The sequence below is a fragment of the Delphinus delphis genome, chromosome 18 (assembly GCF_949987515.2).
Source record: "Delphinus delphis chromosome 18, mDelDel1.2, whole genome shotgun sequence".
Taxonomy (NCBI): Eukaryota; Metazoa; Chordata; class Mammalia; order Artiodactyla; family Delphinidae; genus Delphinus; species Delphinus delphis.
The window spans coordinates 48,550,820-48,574,547 of NC_082700.1; the positions used below are offsets into that span (position 1 = coordinate 48,550,820).

At 40.0% G+C, this 23,728-nt stretch overlaps 1 protein-coding gene across 1 annotated transcript in view; it reads right to left on the bottom strand.

Moving 5' to 3' along the window:
• Positions 1-11,723: 11,723 nt before the first annotated feature.
• Positions 11,724-23,728, bottom strand: part of TBC1D4 (TBC1 domain family member 4) — an 88,591-nt gene continuing 76,586 nt past the window's right edge. Inside the window, exons 16-19 of the mRNA XM_059995632.1 lie at positions 21,738-21,897; positions 19,593-19,762; positions 16,228-16,404; positions 11,724-14,067 (exon numbers count right to left, since the gene is read on the bottom strand). Coding sequence (XP_059851615.1) covers positions 13,834-14,067; positions 16,228-16,404; positions 19,593-19,762; positions 21,738-21,897 — 741 coding nt within the window. The 3' untranslated portion in view covers positions 11,724-13,833. The remainder of the gene's footprint in view (positions 14,068-16,227; positions 16,405-19,592; positions 19,763-21,737; positions 21,898-23,728) is intronic.

Here is a 23,728-nt window from a genome sequence, read left to right on the forward strand (position 1 = left end):
AAGAAGCATTCTCACCTTGAACAGATGCACAAGAATCCACACTGCAAGATTTTCTGAGACTTGGAGATGACGTAATATAGATCAACGTGGGAATACTGCTCATTGACCCAAGGACGCCTACAGTAGCACAGCCAAGTCATTGACAGGACAAATTCTGCAGTCAGAATATGCAGCGTATGAGTCCCAACTTCACCACTTACTAGCTATGTCATTTTATTTTTTCATTTGTAAAATAGATAAAAATTGTACTTTACTTCATAGAAATGTTATAAAAATTAAATGAGATAATGCATGTAAAATGCATTGATACAGTTAGCTATCAACAGTGATAGTTATTATTATTAGTTATTATGGTTGTTGTTCTGTCAGAAGCCTTTCAGTCACTCTTTCAACTTTCATATCATTGAGAACTGATGAATTTATGCCATTTTCAAGAGGCCAGATGGGCAAACCAGAAAGCTTTGCAGAGAGATGCTCTTAGGTGAGATTAACTATGATCTTTTTCTTATTTTCCTATGTTACTTTTTCATAGTACGCTTGTTCATGAATCAGGCATCCTTCAATGTGCTCTCATAGCTGTTCAGTGGTCACCTGCCACAAGGGCCGACTGTCACAGGAGTGGCAGGGGCAGCCCTCTGTAAAGATGGGACAAATGACAAACATCATATATTTTACAACTGCATTTAATAAAGCTGCATTTACAGCTCATGAATCTCTTCTCTTTCAGTGGTTTAGGGTTAGGAAAAGAGTATATTTTCAGATTTTATTTTTGTGGCTGTGGATGTTAATTATTTGAGATGGCACAGTTGGGGGTGAGGGGGTTGAGGATTGGGGTAAGAAGGGGTCCAGGGTGGCAAAAACAGCTTCATAGTTTGGAGGTGACATGACCACAACCATGACCTTCTCCTTGGGCTTCTGGAGAGAAGGATTTTTGCTTACTGGATGAGGATGGGAAAAGACTAAAAGAAGCAGAGAGGCCAGTGTGATCTATAAAAGAGAGAACTGGAAAGCTTCTCAGGATGAGTGTTGGGGAAAGTTTTGGCAGACAGCTGAGAATGAAAGATTCCAGCTGTGGCAGAGTCAAGAGAATTTAAGAAGTAGAGCTCTGGTTTATAAATTGGGTCTTTTTTTTTTCTAGAAGTTTCTTTCACTTTGATGTAGAATTTGAAAGCTACAGAAAGGTGAGACTGGATTACACGGGGCTCTGGCTAATATTTGGGCTCTGGTCCAAAGTGGAAAATTATTACAATTTCAATAGAACTTATGTCTGTATATATTAAGCAAATTTTATCATTTTACCCATGGTACATATATTCTCTACTCTTTCCAGGGAAACATTGAACTAGATTAAAAAATTATTTTTCACGTGTTGCCATATGATACGGGGGCCAAAACACATCTAAAATGCATGGAGCATAGAAATTCTGTTTAAAAAAAAAGATTTTAATTTACATTGCTTGCCTAGATAATCTACAGATATGCTTAATTCACCATACACTAGGAAGTGTAGTCTAAGCATTATTTTTACTTAATAATGAAGGAAATGCCAAATACAATCTTTAGGGCACAGATCTTAGGAAACAGGAAACACCTGGTTATTTTAAGTTCATTTTTAGTAGGTAGTTCAATGACTGAAATCACATGATTTTACCTGAAGAATGTATGAAACTATATAAGTACGGAAAATGGTAGTAAAATTTGGTACATTTTAGTAGCCATTTAAATATTATGCTTATATAGATTTGAGAGATTTCTAATGATGTATGTACATTATCATATTAACAATACCAGATACAGAACTCTATTTATGACTCTATGTCATAATGCATGGAAATGATGACAAAGGAAATATATCAATGTATTAGTAATTATTTGTAGATGGTAGCAGTGATGTAAGTTTTCTTAAAATCTGCAGGGTTTTGTAATTCCCTATACTGACTATACTTAGAAAAAATAACAATAAAATTCATTATTTTAATCTGTAATATTCTAACGAAGTGCTGTGTACTAGAAGACACTGGTCAATTTAAGCCTGAAATTCTTTCAGTGTCATGTAGACAAAGACAAATGACTATTACAATTCCATTCATTTAATTAAGAGGCTTTCCTGATCTCACAAGATTGGGTTAGGTGGTCCCCTATTTGCTCTAGTAACACTACCTCATCACATCTAGCTTGATACATATCCCACTATATTGTATTGCCTCTTCTTGTCTGTCTTCTCTGTTAGAACATGATCTCAGAACTCAGCACACTGGCCTGCATACAGGAGGTTTTTGATAAATGTTTGTTGAGTGAATAAAAGAATGAAATTTGTATGTTATTTATGAATAACAACATGCACTTCCCCACTGACAAAGGGAAGACAGATATAGCACAGTGACAATAGAAAAGGACAGCTTATTATTGTAAAATCATAGAAAAAATATACATATATGTTTCTCTGCCCCAGTTCCTGCACAGAGCTGCTAAAACTCTTGTGACTTCCTAAGTGATAAGAACACCAGGGACATCTTTTGTTCTGATATTTGGTCTTCGACCCTGGTTCCTGACACTGAGCTCCTAAATCCTTTGGAATTTCCTAGGTGATAGGAGTGTCTTTTGTTCTAATGAGGTGACTCTTAGAGGGCTCTTGGATAGCTTCAGGATGGGAGCTTGTCACCAGAAAGACCAAGTTATCATTCGAAGCTTGGAACTTTCCACCCACCTTCCATCCCCTGGGGAGGGCAGAAGGACTGGAGACTATAGTGATCCGTCACGCCTATGCAACGAAGCCTCCATAAAATGCCTAAAGTTTAGAGTTCAGAGAGCTTCTGGGTTGGTGAACACCTAGAGGTTCTGGGTCAGCGGTGCTCCCAAAAAGGACATGAAAGTGCCACATCCCTTCCCACATACCTTGCCTACAAATCTCTCCACCTGCGTGTTCATCTATATCCTTCATCATATCATTTTATAATAAACTGGTAAACATAAGTGTTTGCTTGAGTTCTGTGAGCCATTCTAGCAAATTACTGAGCCCAACGAGGGGATCAAGAAAGCCCTGATTTATAGCCAGTCAGTACAGGTGACAGACTGGGACTTGCAATTGTTGTCTGAAGTGGGGAATGTTTTGTGGGACTGAAGTCTTAGCCTGTGGGATCTGATGCTGTCTCCAGGTAAAGAGTGTCAGAATGGAATTCAATCGTAGGATGCTCAGCTGGTGTCAGAGAATTGATTGCTGGATTTGTGGAAAACCCACAGACCTGGTGTCAGAAGTGTTGGGAGCATGGAAGTATTGTAAGAGAAAAGGAGAAACACGGGAATGTTCTCCTTATACAAGTGGGCCTTTCTCTATTTACCAAGGTTTATTCGTTCACAGAAGGATGACCAATATCACCCACATGACAGAAGTTGAGTATAGAGTCATGAAGGCAACACTTAAGAGTTAAGCATTTATGTAAATACATTTGATGATATAGCCTTGATCTTTTCAGATTACAGGCTTTAAAAAATAAACTAGAAGTTTAAAATGAAATTTATTTTCTTGGTTAAATTAGAAGAAAATATGTATCAGTCTTCTGTATATCTTTCACTATTCCAAGGAAACAAGACAAGACTATAGTAAAAAAGCAGTCACGGGCTTCCCTGGTGGCGCAGTGGTTGAGAGTCCGCCTGCCGATGCAGGGGACACGGGTTCGTGCCCCGGTCCAGGAAGATCCCACATGCCGCGGAGCGGCCGGGCCCGTGAGCCATGGCCGCTGAGCCTGCGCGTCCAGAGCCTGTGCTCCGCAACGGGAGAGGCCACAGCAGTGAGAGGCCCGCGTACCGCAAAAAAAAAAAAAAAAAAACAAGAGAAGTCAGTATGTGACAACACCAAGAATAAAGAGGGGAAAAATGACTTATTCATCTATTTTTTTAAAAACAAGTCTAACCATACAGTTTCAACTTGACTTGCAGTACTTACCAAAAAAAAAAAAAAACTTACTGGTAAAAAAATATTTACTTGGGTCATTCACTTTATGCTCTTTTTTAGAAAGCCGTCTATGATATAGAGATGGATTATGACAGACCAAATAGCAAAACCAAAATTCTCTTTCCAGGTGCCTTAATTTAGCTGGAGTTTTGGAAAATCAATTACTGCAGAAATCATACAGCTGAGTGGAGCCTTAAGCTCTAGGTGAAGTCCATCATCTTACAAACGAGAAAACTCAGTTCTAATGAGTTTGCTCACTGGCCTCAGGTCAACAAGTACTAAGTGGAGGAGCCAGAACTCAGCCTGGTCGCATGCTGACAACCCCGTGCTCACGACACAGGTTAACACATTCGCCTTGTCCACTCCGTGCCCCTCCTGAACAACCACGGCAGGTTTAAGGGTCTGGGAAGCCCTGCAGTGGAGAATTCTGTGTCATGTAGCTCAGTTGATTGTCTCCCAAACTTATTTGGCCATAGAACCCGTTTACCTTTTAGCAGCTATAAACATTCTCCAGGAATAAATCTCAGGGACTCCTGAGATAGTCCAAGTATCTTGGCTACAGAACCACAGGAACTAGAGCTCACAGATGCTACCAGCAATTCATGTGGTTACGAATCCCCAAATGCACTGGGTGAAATCAGTTCTTCTATTTCACCTGCCATAGACACACATACTCTGGGGCTGGTGACAACTCAGCTCGATAAAATGCCTGCAAAAGCACAAAAGTTGACTCGTGCTATCAGACTGTGCCACTCACAGGAAAAGGTAACTTGCACAGAGAAACAGTGCACAGCTGTCATCCCTTCAAACAATCCTTCAAACAGGATTGGTGCCGTTTCTCAGGAAGTGGTGTTTTGCTGTGACAGGGACTTTCAAGGCAGAAGACTCTGCTCTTAATAAGTCTTGCCAACTTCCTCTAGGCTCAGAAAGAGCAGAGGAAGAGAAAAATACACTTGTAAGCAAGTATATTTTCCAAATTTGCGCTTGTATTCTGGCTTGCAATCCTTTCGCAGGAACAGCATGTAAAACATATTCTTTTGATTCTTTTAATATCTAGGAGAGTTTATTCAAAGGCATACAGGTTTGAGAATAAACTTAGCTTCAAAAGAAATGGGAAGAAAAATCAAGCATATTAACTCATTCATGTCACTGGGACATCCCTTCCTGCCTTGCCCTGTGACTTTCAAGATAAGTACTATTAAAGCACTAAAGAACGCTCTGATTCACAGGGAGATCAGCTTGGTGCTTTGTGTCCATCTAGAGGGGTGGGATAGGGAGGGTGGGAGGGAGACACAAGAGGGAGGAGATGTGGGGACATATGTATATGTATAGCTGATTCACTTTGTTATAAAGCAGAAACTAACACCATTGTAAAGCAATTATACTCCAATAAAGATGTTAAAAAAAAGAACGCTCTAATTACATAGCTTTAATAGACTTATTAAACAGTAAATGGTGATTTCTCCCCATAGTACCCAATTTAGTACACAAAGACTAAATTTGAGACCAGAGAGGACTCAAACAGAGTGATTGTTGGGCTAGACAAAATAGAATATAAATGTATAAGGAAAACTGAATATGCCCAAGTAATTCCTGCATTTCATTTTGTAAAGCCCCCTGAGATGTTCCTGAACACAGACTACAAGATGCGTGTTTAACTGAAATGATTATTTCTGAACAATAGCATGTTCTATTGAAAATAACATTTATGAATGTACAAATTAACTCGGTTTGAGAAGGGGACCAATATCAGACCACAGAAGACTTTTCCTTTGCAAAAGAAAACTTGAATATTAGCAATATTTGAACATCTCTTAGAAAAAATACTCTTTCCCTGTGTTTTCAAAAGCAGTAGTATTATTAAGAAAACCAATCTGCCCAACATCCAAGCTGCACATTCTAGGGTTCTTTTCATATAATCAAAACAATCATCCAAAACATATCACTAACCTTAGTGAGTTTGCTCTAGTTCAGGGCCTTGAAGGTTCAACAATTGATTTCATCAGCACACAAATCACATATTCATTTCTCAGGAGTGGACTCCCAAAAACTCAGTCCTGAGACTGATGTTTACAATCAGAAACCCAAAGAGATATTTATACACCTGTGTTCCTAGCAGCATTACTCAGGACAGCCAAAGGCAGAAGCAACCCAGGTATCCACTGATAGATAAATGGGTAAACAAAACGTAGCATATGCATACAATGCAATACTAGCCTTAAAAAGGAAGGAAGTTCTGATGTATACTGCAACATGGAAGATCCTTGACAACCTTATGCTAAATAAAATACGCCAGTCACAAAAAAAATACTGATTCCACTTATATGAGGTACTAGAGTAGTTGAATTCATACAGACCAAAAGTAGAATGGTTGCCAGTGGCTGAGAGGAGGGGGAATGTGAAATTATCATTTCAAAGGTACAGAGTTTCAGATTTGCAAGATGAGAAGATGGTGGTGACGGATGCACAAGGTGAGTACTTCACGCCACTGAACTGTACACTTAAAAAGGATTGATGGTAAATTTTATGTTATGTGTATTTTACAATTTTAAAAATTCAGAATTCCTGTTTTTAATGTAGATAGAAAAACAGACTGTCGGGGACTCGAGTACTTGCGCTTTCATGACTAGCCTGGCCTCTATGACAGAGCATCACCCAATCGGAAATGGAAGGCTGCTTTGAGAACATACATTCAAACAAGGGGAGTACAGTGAACTGGATGTTTGGGGCCTCCGTCCAACACAGACACATCAATGTCACAACAGGGACAGACTTGTCAGACTATCCAAAACACTTGGATTTCTGGAGGCCAGGACTTGCTGTGTCCATTTTATCAACGAAGACAGCCTTGCCAGGGCTCTTGGCTAAGGTTCCCTCCACTGGACTGCCAAAACCTGCCTGCTTTTCTTTCTTCCGTCTTCCCAAGACTGATCAATCCTCTTCTGATTAACCTAGTCATTCTTTCGCTATGCAAATATATTCAATTAGATCACAGCTGAAGCTCTCAGATCCAGGTGCTATTCTGCCTAAAATAACCTTACAGATGAGAGCAAAGATTGCTGATTTTACTTTAAAGAACCTCATGTTTCCTTTATATGAGGTTTCAGGGGATACCTCCTCTGAATGCCTGGGTATTGACATTTATAGACCTTATCCATGAGAGTCAATAAAATATTTAGTTCAAAAAATTTTTTTTCTGCTTTATATTGTTGGTATCTAGGAAAGTCAACACTTACCCTATTCTTAGGAGCCACCAGTTATGGTATGAAATGTTGATGGGAATAACCAAGAGATATGAGATAAAACACTGCTTGGGGAAAAGGGGATCAGGGTAAGAAAACAGAAATGAAGCATGAGATAAAGTAAGAAGGAAAAAGAGAAATTAACAGCACGTGTCTCATGGAGTATCTGTGTATAGAATAGATAATATTATTGAATGCCCAGCAGCTCCTAAATACCACAACACAACCCGTTGATAAAATACAGCTGAGTTTATTATCACGGTAAGAGAGAACACCAACCCTACAGAGCATTGTTTGTAACTCAGGAGCAAAGTTTAAGGTAAGTATTTCAATGTGGTGCTTGATTAAGACTGGGTAAAGATCAGGATATAATAGTTTAAGATTGGTGAAAGAGCAAGGTGAGAATTTTGAGGTGAGGGATTCAAAGAGTCTTGGGGTATAAACTGCCTATTGAAATGTTTAAGGGTCTCTGGGGAAGTTCCTATAATGAACAACAAATTAACTTGTCTGGATAAGAGTCTCTCGGAACAGTAAAATTATGCCAGTGAAAACAATGCAATAGTAAAATCATGTTAATGTAGCCCATAAGCTGTGTGGGATACACGGTCTCAGTTCTCAGTATAATATGTATATGTGTAATGTTTCATATGTAATATACTTTATCAACTGCTATATTACACAGCTCCAGGGAGCACCTTCCACATTCTAGCCTTGAAAACAGTGTTCCTGAATTAGGCAGTGTGAGCGCCCTATTATATTTGTAGCGTGTATTGTTATATTTAAGGTAAAGGAGATAAACAACAAGGGCTAGTGTACAGCATAGAGAACTCTACTCAATATTCTGTAATAACCTAAATGGGAAAAGAATCCGAAAAAGAATGGATATATGTATAACAATCACTTTGCTGTACACCTGAAACTAACACAACATTGTAAATCAACTATACTCCAATGTAAAATAAAAATTTTAAAAATAAGGTAGAGAATATACTACATATGTTATAAATTATATATAGCACATAGCATATAGCACATATTTATGATAAAAGGTAAAGCACCACAGTCTTTTCACAATTTACGAAGTATCACTCAGTACATTCTGATTTTTTTTTCTTATAAGAACTATGAATTTATCAGGTAAGAACTTAAGCTAGGAGAGAGACATTTTTGAGGTCCCAACATCTAGCAAAGTACCCCCCCAATACTAGGCCACCAAGAAACATAAAATGCCGAATAAAATTACACCTACCTCTCAATTTACCTAAAATCCGTTAACATTTTTCTTATGACAGAGTAATGATGACGTTACCTTTTTTTTAATATGCATAATCCCCTCTGGCGGGGCCTGAGCTGTCTGTGAAGGTCACCAGTACCCCCGGGGTGGCCCACGCTGCGATAGTACACCCTGGCTACAGGGCGGGTGGTCAGTTCATCCCACAACACAGACCTAAGCGTGACCTGAAGGAGTGAGCCAGACGGAGTGCAGGAAGAAAGGAGCACTCCCAGACCCCCCAGGGCAAGAAGCAGCCGGGGCGAAGCAGAAAGGTGGCAAGCTCAGGAACGGAGACGGAGCTTAACCATTTGACCTGAGCGGAGCACGAGGTAGGAGATCAAGCTGGACAGGCTACCTGGGACACACTCACGAAAGGCCAAGTGGGTCGTCTCAAAGATTAGATGATCCTGGGAAGAAAGACGAGCCCTCGAAGGGTTTTAAACTGAGGATAAACTTGGTGAGATTCATGTTTTAGGACGGTCCCTCTGCCTGAGGTGAGCGCAGTCCAGGTAAGCGATGAGAACCCATATCTGGGCAGGCACCCTGTGCCAGGCCCTCTGGTGCTGCACTCACCTTGAAGTAGGGTTTGCAGTGAAGCAAATGTGGTTCCATCAGGTGGAACCCCAGGAAACTGACACAGTACTGCATGTCATGGGTAGACTGGAGGGAGACCAGGTTACTAGAGTCACCAACGCTTCACTCCAAAAACTCCCACTCAACATCTCTTCTGTAGCTTTTTCCCTATGCTTCCAGCTGATTCCCTCTCTATCCTAGATCCTTCTCCTCTATTTGACTGAGACATTCTGCTTGCGTTTCTCACTCATCAAAACAAACACCAAGTAGCTCAATGTCTGTGACTTGAGAGCCCCTAGAAATGGGGTTGGTCTCAGTTTAACCCACCAGAGCAAGGACATGAACAAGGTACCTGCAAAAGCGATAGGGATGTTACAGGACCACGTTCTTCTGCCAGATGCGCAGCGAGCCGAACGCTGAGATGCCGAGGTTTGCAGCAGAGAAGGGGTTTATCCGCGAGACAGCCAAGCGAGGAGTCTGGAGAACAAACCTCAAATTCGCTTCCCAGAAAGTGAGGCGCTTGGGGTATTCAGGGATAAAGCTGAGGCCTGGGGAGCATGGAAAGCTGATTGGAGAGAAGGAAAAGCTGCGGTAATCGTCATTCTGAGCAGGCGCAGCAAAGCTGCGCGCGCTTCTGAACACGGGACGCACGCTCTGAGGGTGGAGTTTGGTGCCTTCTGACCTCAAGACGCCACCCATCAGGCACTCGCACATGCTCAGTTGGAGGATCATTGGTCCCACCCAGTCTTAAACAGCCCCGAGCTTTAACTGGACACAGCTGAATCCAAGTTCCTGGAGAACAGCTTGGGCAAACAACTTATTGTTTAGGCTACGTGAGGCTTGGAGGACATGCGAGTTTTTGTAAAAACAATTAAATTGAGCTTGATCAGTGTAGGCAGGTTAAGTTCATTACTCATTAGGCAAGTTGTAGTTTAAGGGATCTGATAACTACCCTCAGTTTCAGGGGGATATGGACAAATATTTAGCAGACAAAACTAGCGGGTTTCGGTGACCAATTATATCAGAGAGAGAGCGATCTAGGCTGACTTGCTTCCCCAAGGCCACTGCCATAGACCAGATTTTTACTAATTTTTTTGGCCTAGATTTTTTTTTTTTTTTTTTTTTTTTTGCGGTACGTGGGCCTCTCACTGTTGCAGCCTCTCCCATTGCGGAGCACAGGCTCCTGACGCGCAGGCTCAGCGGCCATGGCTCACGGGCCCAGCCACTCTGCGGCATGTGGGATCCTCCCGGACCGGGGCACGAACCCGTGTTCCCTGCATCGGCAGGCGGACTCTCAACCACTGCGCCACCAGGGAAGCCCTGGCCTAGATTTTGATGGCATTCACCTAACTGCAGTCTCCCAGGCCCTAGTTTCTGTCCAGATGTATAAGTGGTTTGGAACAAACCTGAGCATGTCTCTCTCCAGGTTACTGGCCTTTAATGGCTCCCATTTCTCTCTAGGTGGAGTTCAAACTCCTTCACAAGGCCTGCTAAGACCTTCATGAAAAAGCCCTTGCTTTTCCGGAGCCTCTTCTCTCACCACTCCCCTATGGGAACACTAACTGTACTTTGGGATTAAGGAATGAGTTTTGATTTCAGAAACACACCATCTTCTCTCGTTCATCTATTGTTTAAACACAAACCTGCTCAACTTCTACTGGCTATTCTAGGCTCAGGGCAAGCACCACCTCTTCTGAGTACTTGTCACCTACTCCAAAGTGCTGCTAGGCCCTCCTGTCACCTTGAGTGTAATGAGTGGATTACTTTGCATACCTGCTGTAGTATAAACTCTCTTTTTTTCTGGTTAACCTCCTGCCACTAGACCACAAGCTCACTGCGGACAAGGACTGTATCTTCTCCACCTCTGAATACTCAGCATCTAGCTTGGCTTACACAAATTGTTGAGTGAATGAATAAAAGGGGTGGAATCAAGACTCAGATCTAAAACATCTCACCTCAAACCCAGTGCTTTTCTCAATATATCAAAGTGAGTGAGAGTGATGCATCATGGTAGAGGACTAAATAATTCAGGTGGCAGATTTCCTATTTGTAATCCAGCCCAGGTGGGGTGGGGAATGCTGAAATGGTGATAAAATGGGTAAATTAACATGGATATTAAGAGACCATTCTACCTAAGCCTACACTGGCTCCTCAAACTACTACATATAGTACAAAATACTTAAAAGATTTAGTCCTAAAGTTAGCAAGAAGATACAGTATCCTTTTACTGAAATCCAAACATGCTTGAAAATATTCTGAAACATATTTTTATGTAAACACATTCATATCATATCCACCAATAAGTGCCTTTAATCCTTTTATTTGGGAGCTAACCCAATTTAAAAGTTTTGTATTTTCTTATCCTCTTTTTCTCTCTTGCTGTCTATGAGGGAGCATAAAAAACAAACGGGGTAGAATGCAGTACTGTCAGTGTGGTTGTCTTTTTTTACATTTATCAGCAAAAGGCTCCATTGGGAAAGAAGTTGAAAATTAGCACTGAATGACTGACCATGTACTTTCATAAATGTTTCTAAAAATTATCTTTGTTGTCTCTGATTCAAAGAATTATCAGTGTGCAAATTTTAAGTAGCAGCAATCCAACCCGTGCAGATTTTATAAAGGACTCTAGCCAAGACCTTCTTCTCTTTTACTATGAACAAAAGTAAAACCAATAAGCCAAGGAAACTGCAGCAATGTATTTATTGGAAATGAACTAGACATTACATTGATAGGATGAAGATGTAACAATGCATGAAGCATAATCGTGGCAACATTTAAAAGATCACAAAAGAAAAATTCATTTTCAAAAGAAATATTGTATCCAAGACAACTTAAGCTCCGAACACCATAGTACAACTCTAACGTTGACTTTGAACACCCAGAATAAAATTTACTTTAAACGGAACAACTGAAAGGAAAAGTTTCTTTTCCCAACTTGAAGATTCCCTGGCTACCACCTGTGTATTACACATGAGGTAATTTTCATCACCAGACAGTAACCAGATAATATTTGTCATATTCCTCATAGGAAAATACCTCTCCTACAAATAGAGAAATTTGAGGGAAATCCAAGCAACAAAAGAGTTGGTGGCCCCAACTGATTGGGTCAGCATTTTCTAGAACTTAGAAATTACGTTAACTTTACTAGTAAGACTTCATTTTCTTTTGAGAAACTGCCTGGATTAGAGGGCATGCTGATTTGTAACAAGAGTCACTATATTACACTGAGTAATGGGGTTTGAGATGCTTATCATCTGCTCATCAAGGTTTTCTGAAACCTTTAGAGCTTTATTCTTCTACTCTATAATACATTGTAGCTTGTGTATAACAAACTCTCTCTGAAGAAAATTATCCCAGGTAATCCATCTGTGATGATACAAGTACTGCGAAAAGCAGTAACGAAAAATATTGTTTGGAAAGGCAAAAACGCTGTTATCAACTTTCCGAGGCACTATCATAGAATCATCTCTGAAATGGAGAAATTCCATGTAACTTAATTTTTAAGTTACTTTCCTTCTATTCACCCAGCATGCATGAATGTCTACGAATAATCTATCTGTAGACTGAGAAAGTCAGGCGTCCAAATGCAGAGTTGTAGGTTTCAGAAGGGCTTTCTCCTTCCCTTCCCATGGATTTCAACAGTTTACTTAAAATATCCCACAGTTCTCATAAGTTGTCACATGGAAGGGGAAGATGATTACAAGCTTATCAGACCTGTCAATTGGCAAAAAAAAACAACAACAACAACGTATCTCAACACAGTACATCATCTTTAGAAAACCAATCATAATTTCATTTCCTTATCTTCCATTTAAGGTAGAGAGAACTAAGGTAAGAGTGCCTACATTTTAGTGGGAAATGGCAAATCCTTATCACCAACTGTGGCACCAAGGAAAGGGGAGTTCATTCACAACTGTAGGAATAATTTGAATAAAAAGGTAGAAAGTAGATCTAGACAATTTAGGTCCTAAATTAAATTTTTGAGGACTGATATTTTTAGTTTAAGTAACAATGCTGGTCTAATTTACTAGAAAATTAGTAGTGTTCTCTTTCACTTTGAGCTGGGTGGGCAAACTCAGCCACAGTCTTGCTTTCTCCTTCCACACACCTAAAGTAATGCCTGACCAGACTCAGAATGCATGTAGATGCAACATGCTCGTTGGCACAAAGCAGGCAGCAGGGGACGGCCCCTACGTTCCTGAAAAACCCATAAGGAGCCTGACTGGCAGTCAGTCATTTTCCTCATATACATATATATATATATTAAAGATGTCCGTAGATTTTAAGACAGATGCACATAAAGCGACACAAATGTTTCCACCTCTCCAGCACTGAGTGAAACATGCTGTTCTTTGGAGAAAAAAATACATTCATTTTTTTCAAGTATATTTCAATATACAAAGATGTTCTAGCTTTGTTTCACTACAAAAACAAATGATTTCACATGGGTCCAAGGGGAATTTCATTTTAACTTCCCTTTGGTTTGGATTTCATGAAGTGTTGATTTTTTTTAAAAAACTGCTCTAAATATACACTACTCCTTTATGTGAAAGCATGAACTCTTTATGTCCGTTATATATATATATGTACATAGTCAACAAGGACAGCCAAAAACAGTCTACATATGTACAATGGCTTAGAACTGGCATGCTCTAAGGAGAGCGAGGGTTACCGGCTCTGACTTGGGCTCGGAACCAGTTCAGTGGTTCTGTCAGCTCTGGTCCAGCGGCATGCACACTCCTTCTGTCGGTAGCATCCTCAGAGCACTTCCTGCTGGGGTGGCACGTCTTCAGTTATGGCTTGTTTCCTGTCTTGGCTTTGCTGTTAGGGTTGCAGTTGAAGTCTCTCAGCAGCGGTTCGCAATTGGCCAGAGCGTCTGCTGGCAGCAGCTTCCGAATTTGCTCCACTGCCTTTTGATAAGCCATTTTCTCTTGTTCCAGGGTCCGGATCAAAGACTTCATTTTGGTCTCTCTGGTTAAAAGATTTTCCAGGTTGGATTCCAAGGTCTGGATTTTAGCATGAGCTATCTGTTTGGGGCAAAAAACAAAATCCTCCAAATCAAAAATTTGAAGGTTTTGGTTCTTCATCATAGCAGCAGCCAGACCTTACACATGTTAACTAATCATGTCATATTACTTAATAAAACAGTATAAGAAGCAAATACTCTGAAAGCTCCCATGAAATGGAGATTTCTTTAGGTTTCTCAAAAAATATAACTAGGGTACTAACAAAATACATGTCATTTCACTGAATACACCAAAAATGCAAAATTAAATCAACGTCCCACAGTGGTTGAGGGTCCTCACTCCACACACAGGTCTTCTCCTGGAGTGACTGGAATCTGACAGGGAGAAACAGGAGATTGCTGACTGCCCTGAAGTACTAAAAGAGGCTTTTTGCCCTCTGAGTGGAAATGCAGGGTTTTCTCAACACATACTTAGGACCCTATCAGTTTTAACAGGTGTCGGGTGTGCCCACGTAACTTGGGAACCCAGAGGTGATGAGAACATTGAACTGTGAATGAAAACGTCTGTAACCATTAATAAAAATCATTATAATATAAAGCAGGTGCAAACCCACTTTCCCTAATAAGGAAATGCTCAATTAATCACCACTGAAACATCCTAGCAATAAGGGTCAATACCCCAACTGTTTTTCTTTCTGAAAATAGACATTGTTGGCTCTTTTTTGGAACAGGAAAAGGCATAAAATTTTCTATGGGCCAGAGCTAACATACATGAAGCGAAGGAAGCCTGAGTTCCTTCTCTGGGAGCTACTACTCTAGAGACCCTCATTTCTCAGCTGTTTCTCTCCTAGCTATCTTTGTCAGAGGATTCACTGCACATCGAAGCAGAGTTTTAGTGTCCTCTAGTGTGGGGACATGCGCAGTGCTGGGGAAGTGGCGGGTAAGCAGAAACCAATGAGCCGTGGAACACTTAAGCTCTAACTCAGCACTTAAGCTCCACCTCCCCCATCCCCCAGCCCCCAGCTTCACCTTCTCACCTCCCCATCCTCTGGTCACACTGAAGCCCCACCCCTCAGGGCTTGGATACACAGCGCACTTCATACAGGTTGCAGGTGCGTAATATTAATTTATACTAAATCGCTTACACATTGGTAAGGGTGCATTGACAAATAGCTAATATTTTATATTCCAAAATAACTGTAAACTCCCTGATGGCACGGATTATGTGTTACCAATGTTTTAATTCAATTCTCTCAAAAATATCTCCTTTTCTTTCCATTTCTGTGAGTTTTACTCTAGACAGCTGTCATCATCCCCAGTCAGATTTCTGCAAATAATTGCTAGCTGGTCGCCCTACCTTCTCTCCCCACCTTCTCTCCCCATTCTAATCTGTCCTCATCAAGATTTCCAGATTGATCTTTCTAAAATATGGTTCAAAAACTTCGAGAGATTTCCTTCTCAACATGATTAAAGCCGTGTTCTTCTGCTTAACCCTGAAAGTTATCTACAATTCTGTCTCCATCCTGTTTATCCCACTGCGCTCCAACGTAAATCTTTTTTTTTTTTTTTTTTTTTTTTTTTGCGGTACGCGGGCCTCTCACTGCTGTGGCCTCTCCCGTTGCGGAGCACAGGCTCCGGACACGCAGGCTCAGCGGCCATGGCTCACGGGCCCAGCCGTTCTGCAGCTTGTGGGATCTTCCCGGACCGGGGCACGAACCCGCGTCCCCTGCATCGGCAGGCGGACTCTCAACCACTGTGTCACCAGGGAAGCCCCAACGTAAATCTTAAACTGATGTTAAGCTTCCTCTACTGCTCTGCCACATCCTCCTTATTTAAACACACACTACTGCTCACTCCTTTCTCCCACCAACCCTCCGGAGTCCAGCTCCAGGCCAAGTCCCCTACAGCTTTCCCAGCTTCCTATAGTCAATCCCTCCTCCCTTGAACTGAAACCAAACATGTACAACACCCAGTAAGTATTGAACGAGATTCTGCTTTCAGCTGCCATTTAACTATTTCGTGAGAGCAGATTTCCTCTCTCAATTGGTACTCAAATTGATATGTGCATTTGCAGCCCCCAGAGCACTTGGACACAGTCCAATACACAGGCCCACAGTCAGCAATGGTTCAATCCACACCACAGCTCCATCCTTTCTGGTATGGTTCTGTGCAGGCAAGGAGGCATCCAAGTGCGTTTTTGATCAAATTGTTATCTCTTTACCTGTAATTTTTCTAGGAGGTCCATGTTTTGTCTTTTCAGTTGGCTGTTGGCCCTCTCCAACTTCTCCATGGGTTCGCTCTCCTCGCAGGGATAGGAAGATTCCTGGAGCTCATCCTGCAGCACGTGATACTCCACCTCATAGGCGTGTAACTGTTTAGAAATATCCATCTCAAAAACCTGCCGTGAAAACACCGTGGGTTAGTCTGACCTTCAGGATGTGCACCAAGATACAGTCTGTGTATCTAGGGTACTTCAGGTAGATTTCCCATACTTATTAATGAAGAATAGTATGACATATCAAAAGGAAGAATAACAAGTGTGACTGTCAAGTTAAGAACAAACAGATGATTTCTATACAATTGAAACATTCTCATAAGGCCAAGACTAGAAAAAGTTAATGCTCAAAGATATTTTGCAACCAAAATATACATAATCTAGAAATGGTCTCCCAAAATGTAGCCCACCACATAAACAACATTAGTTACTGAGTAACTCTTCCCTGAGTTACTCAGGGAAGCAGATGATCATCTTTGCTGGTTATAAGCACGATTGCAAAGGGTATTTCTATAATAATGAGACCAAAAGCCTTTCTAATTGTTTGTCAATGGGGCAGAAAAGTCTTATGCTAAATATTTTCATCTACTTGCTAATCTATGTGAGCCTCTTGGAAGTCACTAACATATCCTACCATAGAGAGAATCTTCTAAATTCAAAATCTTCAGAAACCCTGGACACTGTACAGAGCTATTTAATTGGGGCTACCTCTGCTCTCCCATATCGCCACCCACTAGGAACAGTTTGCTTAGAAGTCAGAGGACAGGCAACTCCTCCTTAGTCTAAACTGGTGAGGGAAAGTGAGGCCGCAGCTGCCATTTAAGCATCTGTATCTACACTAACAGTGTAGGGAGAAAAGAAACCTACAGTGAGAAAAATCTCACTTGCTGACTTACCCTCCTACTGTTAGAGATACTCAAATCTTAGAATTTAAATGATATTTCGAGACAACCTGGTTATTCCCCTCAAACAAGCATCATCTTTTCCCTATGCAGTGGGTATGAACACAAAGGACTACTACACAACCATTAAAAATGAGGGCATGGATCTACATTTATTGGCATGGAAAAACATCCAATACTCTGCAAATATTTTATTAAAAAATCAGGTTATACAATAGCATGCATAGTAAGATTTCACTTAAGTAAAACTGTATACGTATTTATTTGTGTATATAATTAAAGAGATTATAAAAGGATATTTAAAAGGCTTTAAATCTCAAGGTTTTGAGATCTGTAGTTACTTCTACTTTCTTCTTGGTGCTGTTCTGCATTATTTGTGCTTTTTACAGTGACCATAAATAAACTTTATTTATTTATTCATCAAAGCCTCCTTTAATATTAACAGTTCATTGCATATTCAACTCTATTTGTTAGAAAATGATCTCTAATATCAAGTCCAAATCTACCAGCCTATAAACTCTATCCATTAATCGTAGTAATGATCTCTAAAGCTAGGCAATTCCCTCATTAATTTTAGAAGAGAGGTGATCTGATTTCAAATCAGGTATCGTCTCTCTCTAAAAGCACAATCGCTGCTTGCCAGTCCAAAAAGATATTTCTGAAGAATTAGTAAACAAGTGAATGTGTAAGTAAAAGTTATATTTTTCAGTTTCCAGAGCATTTTTTTTTTTTTTTTGGCTGTATGCGGGCCTCTCACTGTTGTGGCCTCTCCCGTTGCGGAACACAGGCTCCGGACGCGTAGGCTCAGCGGCCATGGCTCATGGGCCCGGCTGCTCTGCGGCATGTGGGATCTTTCCGGGCCGGGGCACGAACCTGTGTCCCCTGCATCGGCAGGCGGCCTCTCAACCACTGCGCCGCCAGGGAAGCCCCAGAGCATTTTAACAAATAAAAACTGTTCATAGATATTTACAGAATAATCTGCTTGTGATTTCAATTCCACATAGTGGAAAGAAAATTTTATGTGTAATAATATGAGTTTTTCTTACAGAGTGAATAATAGTGTACAAAATTCTTCAACTGAATTGGTTACATTTGCTCCTAAAAACGATGTTATTCCCATTTTGCAGGAGAGGAAGTTGAAACTCAGAGAGGTTGTAACTTGCCCAAAGTCACACAGCTAGTAGATAGCTGGACACCAGCACAAGATCTCAAACTCCCTTTCTCTTGCTCTAAACTCTGTCTTTTATCTGCTACCCTAAGGGCCTCTAGGAAAGTGGTAAATTTAAATGTTATCAATACTCATAAGGCATGACTGCTGTATCTACAAATCTGGTCTTAAGTGTATTCATGTCATCTGAACAACAATATATAACTACCACTTACCTATGAAGAGCCAGGGACTAGATATACGGTGTGCTGATTACCCTCCATTTGCTTCCTAGATCCATTCTCTGCCCTCATCCATTCTCTGAACCCTGGGAGGCAGACCCCCGTGACCTGTTTTCCTTGTTGCAGGCTTCTGGTTAGGTATGGCCAATGGGAAAAGTCATCAGGAGATCAAAAGGGGCAGGGGAAAGAGGTCGGGTACTTCTTCCCTGCTCCTTCCCTGTCTGGCTCACCAAGAGCACAGCAACCTCCAGAGCTCTGGTACTCGCTAGGCCTGGTAACATTGTTCCTGTCATCCTTCTCCTGATGGGAGAAGCACCATGAGTATGAACAGTTTCCCTCTGTTACTAGCTCCTGGGTACCTAGACATCTGTGCCCAGTTCCCTTAACCCTGCCTACACCCCTGTAAATGGTACCTTCCTTTGAATCATTGGAGGTAGACTCTGTTTCCTGCAAGGGACCCTGACTGATACAGCAAGTTTCATTTAAACCACACAAAACCTCTTGGATCAGAATTGTCTCATTTTGGAGGTGAGAATGCTAGGGTTCAGAAGATTAGGGTGATGTGTACAAGCCAAACAACTAATAAAAGAGCTAGAAACTGATGTAAACCCAAGACTGTCTAATTCTAAAGTCTGTGCTCTTGTCACATATACTCCTTATATATTTTAAAACAGAATTCACAATATTACAGAGGTAAGTGAGTCTCAGCTTACTTATTTATTAGGTACTCCTAACTCTGTCAGTTCTATCTTCAGTCTCACCATTGGTCTAAGTTGGAAGGTTCCTGAAAAACTCATGATGTAGCACTGAACCACCTTGCCCAGACACAGCCTCACAAACAATGTCACAAGGGAGAAATTACACAGTAGTCTCGTTTCTAGATAAAATGTATTTGATCAAATCAAAAAGAAAAAAAACCTGTCAAGCAAAACTACATCTTTATGCTAAAACATTTAATAAATAATTAGTAGAGAAACTGCTGTCTCATCTTATATCTTATTATTACCATTTAACTCATACCTGGGTGATAAGTTTTTCCATTTCAGAGGAATTCATATCAGGGAGCGTGCTTTTAAGGAACTCAACAATATTTTCAAAGTTTTCACATTCCATTATGAGTGCCTCTTGGTTGCTCAGCAGGCTGAGGGCAACCTTAAATATAACTTCAGTTCCCTGAAGAAAAATAATATCTGAAAAAAAGAGAGATAATTTTCATGATCAAAATTATGCATCTACTATTGTAAAAAGTGACCTCTGTGTGTTAAAGGGTTTTTTTGGTGTGTTTTTTGCGTGTGTGTGCGTGTGTGTTGTTTTAATTACTGCAACAGAACCACAGAATATTTTGCAAAATAAAACTGGTCAAAATCACCTAGATTTGAAATAAATAATAATATGACTGGAACAAAAAAACAGTTGTTTAAATAGTCTTACTTATTTAGGAACCTCAGATAAAGGGCAGGGTAAAAAGAAAAAGATAAATTATATATCTGTTTGCCCATGCATTTATAATTTTTATTGCCAAATTTAATGGAGACTAGGTATACCTCAATAACACTGAATCCATTGATATTTAGATTTTTCTTCACAAAGGGAATACAGAAACAAATCAACATAACCAATTAGGACTATGTAAACTCTCATGACCAGAATAAAAAACTAAATGAAGCAGTTAATATGTGTGCAAGCCAAACAACTAATAAAAGAGCTGGAAACTGCTGTAAACCCGAGACTGTCTAATTCTAAAGACGGTACTAGAGCAGCAATTTAAAAAAAAAAAAAAACTTTAAAAGAAAAATCAAAACCAGTATATAACCTAAATCAGAAGAGAAAAAGAAAAGCTACCCTAACCCTGAACTTTGCTTCCTAACAAATACAAACATGCAATAGTTTTCAAAAGTACTAAATACTTTTGTATGAGCGTTCCTCTCAGTCCATGCCATTCCACAATCAATAATAAAGAGGGGGTCGTTAAAAATGAGGGAATCGTGGAACAATTACTTCAAACATGGTCATTCTTCTTGCTCATGCATCTTTCCCTTTGCTGACAGTCTCTATTCTTCACTAAATTCTAAGAAAAGAATGGAGCACCTGTCGTAGAGCTGACAGCATCATTCATATTCTCTTAGCAAAAAACAGACGACTGGGGAGATTTGTTTCCTGAATTCTGTTATCAAGCTTCCAAGGGTAGATCAAAGAGAGATACTGTAAATATTTAGAGATACCCTAAATATTTTGATTTGATAAGCTATTTTCTGAGAAGCAAATATATAAATGACAAGATTTATAGAAGACCCATAAATAGGAACCCAAGCTCCAAAGAAAACTTCCCTGGAGAAAAGCAATCGTGTATACTCAAGAAGAGAAATTTGATAAACATTTGATTCCGTGCATCTCGGTTATACTCTTTTGCTGCACTTTGCCTATAAATTGTATTAGTGCTAATGCAGTGTTTAACCTTTAAAACCACAGCCCCCAATAAGAAAGACACTGTAGGGCTTCCCTGGTGGCGCAGTGGTTGAGAGTCCGCCTGCCAATGCAGGGGACACAGGTTTGGGCCCCGGTCCGGGAAGATCCCACATGCCGCGGAGCAGCTGGGCCCGTGGGCCATGGCCGCTGAGCCTGCGCATCCGGAGCCTGTGCTCCACAACGGGAGAGGCAACAACAGTGAGAGGCCCGCATACCGCAAAAAAAAAAAAAAAAAAAAAAAAAACCAAAATGCCATTAGAAACAACATTGGAAAATGTACTTCTGTTAACCCAGTTAGAGAACATGTTTCTCTGTGTTTTGAATCCAGGTTGAAGAGGACAGTGGGGAAGGAAAATAAAAAGAGGTAGTAAAGATATGTTTAAAAATCTAAAAAATCATACAGAGTAAATCCTTAATTCATTATACTGTGATTTTTCAGGTATAAAAGAAAATAAGAACTCCATTACAGCTTACTCAAATAAAGAAGCTCAATTCTTCTTTCGCTTTGAATTTCAATTTTATTTAAGACCAATATGGCTTCAAATTACTCTCAGAACAGAGCCAGGCTTATTTACTAAATTCCACTAGCAATTTGCGATTCTGTGTAATGCTTGATAAAACAATTGGAGCACCTTATGGCTAGAAGTATATCCCTTGGAATAAATAACACTGTTTCACTGGATCATCAGCATCTCTTACCAAAAACTCTGGCTACAAATCCTAATGGAAATTGAGAGGCAAACAATGTGAGGAACCAGGGGGCAGCATAAAGACTGGGGCTGATTTCATTTTCTTCAAGATGATTGTAGAGATCTCTGTGATAGTCATGAAGGAGCCTGGACAGCTGGTACATTTGAATCTAAAGTTAATTTGGAGAAAAAAAATAAAATATTATGCATTTATCTGAGTGTACATAAAATACACTAACTTTAATTTTATAACACTAATAATAATTAATTCACAGATATTTGATAAATTTGAATCTAAAGTTAATTTGGAGAAGAAAAATAAAATACTATGCATTTATCTGAGTACATAAATACACTAACTTTAATTTTATTACTCTAATATTTAATAACTAATTCACATATATTTGAGAAATAAAAGTAGTATTTTTTTAACTTTTTATTTTATGTTGGAGTATAGTTGATTAACAATGTTGCATTAGTTTCGGGTGTACAGCAAAGTGATTCAGTTATACATATACATGTATCTATTCTTTTTCAAATTCTTTTCCCATTTAGGTGGTTACATAATATTGAGCATAGATCCCTGTGCTATACAGTAGGTCCTTGTTGGGTATCTATTTTATTTTATTTTTAACATCTTTATTGGAGTAAAACTGCTTTACAATGTTGTGTTAGTTTCTGCTGTATAACAGAGTGAATCAGCTATATGTATACATATATCCCCATATCCCCTCCCTCTTGCATCTCCCTCCCACCCTCCCTATCCCACCCCTCTAGGTGGTCACCAAGCACCGAGCTGATCTCCCTGTGCTATGTAGCTGCTTCCCACCAGCTATCTATTTTACATTCGGTAGTGTATATATGTCCATGCTACTCTCTCACTTCGTCCCAGCTTACCCTTCCCCCTCCCCGTGTCATCAAGTCCATTCTCTACGTCTGCATCTTTATTCCTGTCCTGCCCCTAGGTTCTTCAGAACCATTTTCTTTTTTTTTTAATTAGAGTCCATATATATGTGTTAGCATACGGTATATTTTTTTTAACATCTTTATTGGAGTATAACTGCTTTACAATGGTGTGTTAGTTTCTGCTTTATAACAAAGTGAATCAGCTATACATATACATATATCCTCCCTCTTGTATCTCCTTCCCTCTCTCCCTATCCTACCCCTCTAGGTGGTCACCAAGCACTGAGCTGATCTCCCTGTGCTATGCAGCTGCTTCCCACTAGCTATCTATTTTACATTGGTTAGTATATATAAGTCCATGCCACTCTCTCACTTCGTCCCAGCTTACCCTTCCCCATCCCTGTGTCCTCAAGTCCATTCTCTACATCTGCATCTTTATTCCTGTCCTGCCCCTAGGCTCTTCAGAACCATTTTCTTTTTTTTATTTTAGATTCCATATATATGTGTTAGCAGACAGTATTTATTTTTCTCTTTCTGACTTACTTCACTCTGTATGACAGACTCTAGGTCCATCCACCTCACTACAAATAACTCAATTTCGTTTCTTTTTATGGCTGAGTAATATTCCATTGTATATATGTGTCCCACCTTCTTTATCCATTCATCTGTCGATGGACATCTAGGTTGCTTCCATGTCCTGGCTATTGTAAATAGCGCTGCAATGAACATTTTGGTACGTGACTCTTTTTGAATTACAGTTTTCTCAGGGTATATGCCCAGTAGTGGGATTGCTGGGTCATATGATAGTTCTGTTTTTAGTTTTTTAAGGAAACTCCATACTGTTCTCCATAGTGGCTGTATCAATTTACATTCCCACCAACAGTGCACCCTCTCCAGCATTTATTGTTTGTAGATTTTTTGATGATGGCCATTCTGACTGGTGTGAGGTGATAACTTCATTGTAGTTTTGATTTGCATTTCTCTAATGATTAGTGATTCTGAGCATCCTTTCATGTGTTTGTTGGCAATCTGTATATCTTCTTTGTAAAATGTCTATTTAGGTCTTCTGCCCAGTTTTGGATTGGGTTGTTTGTT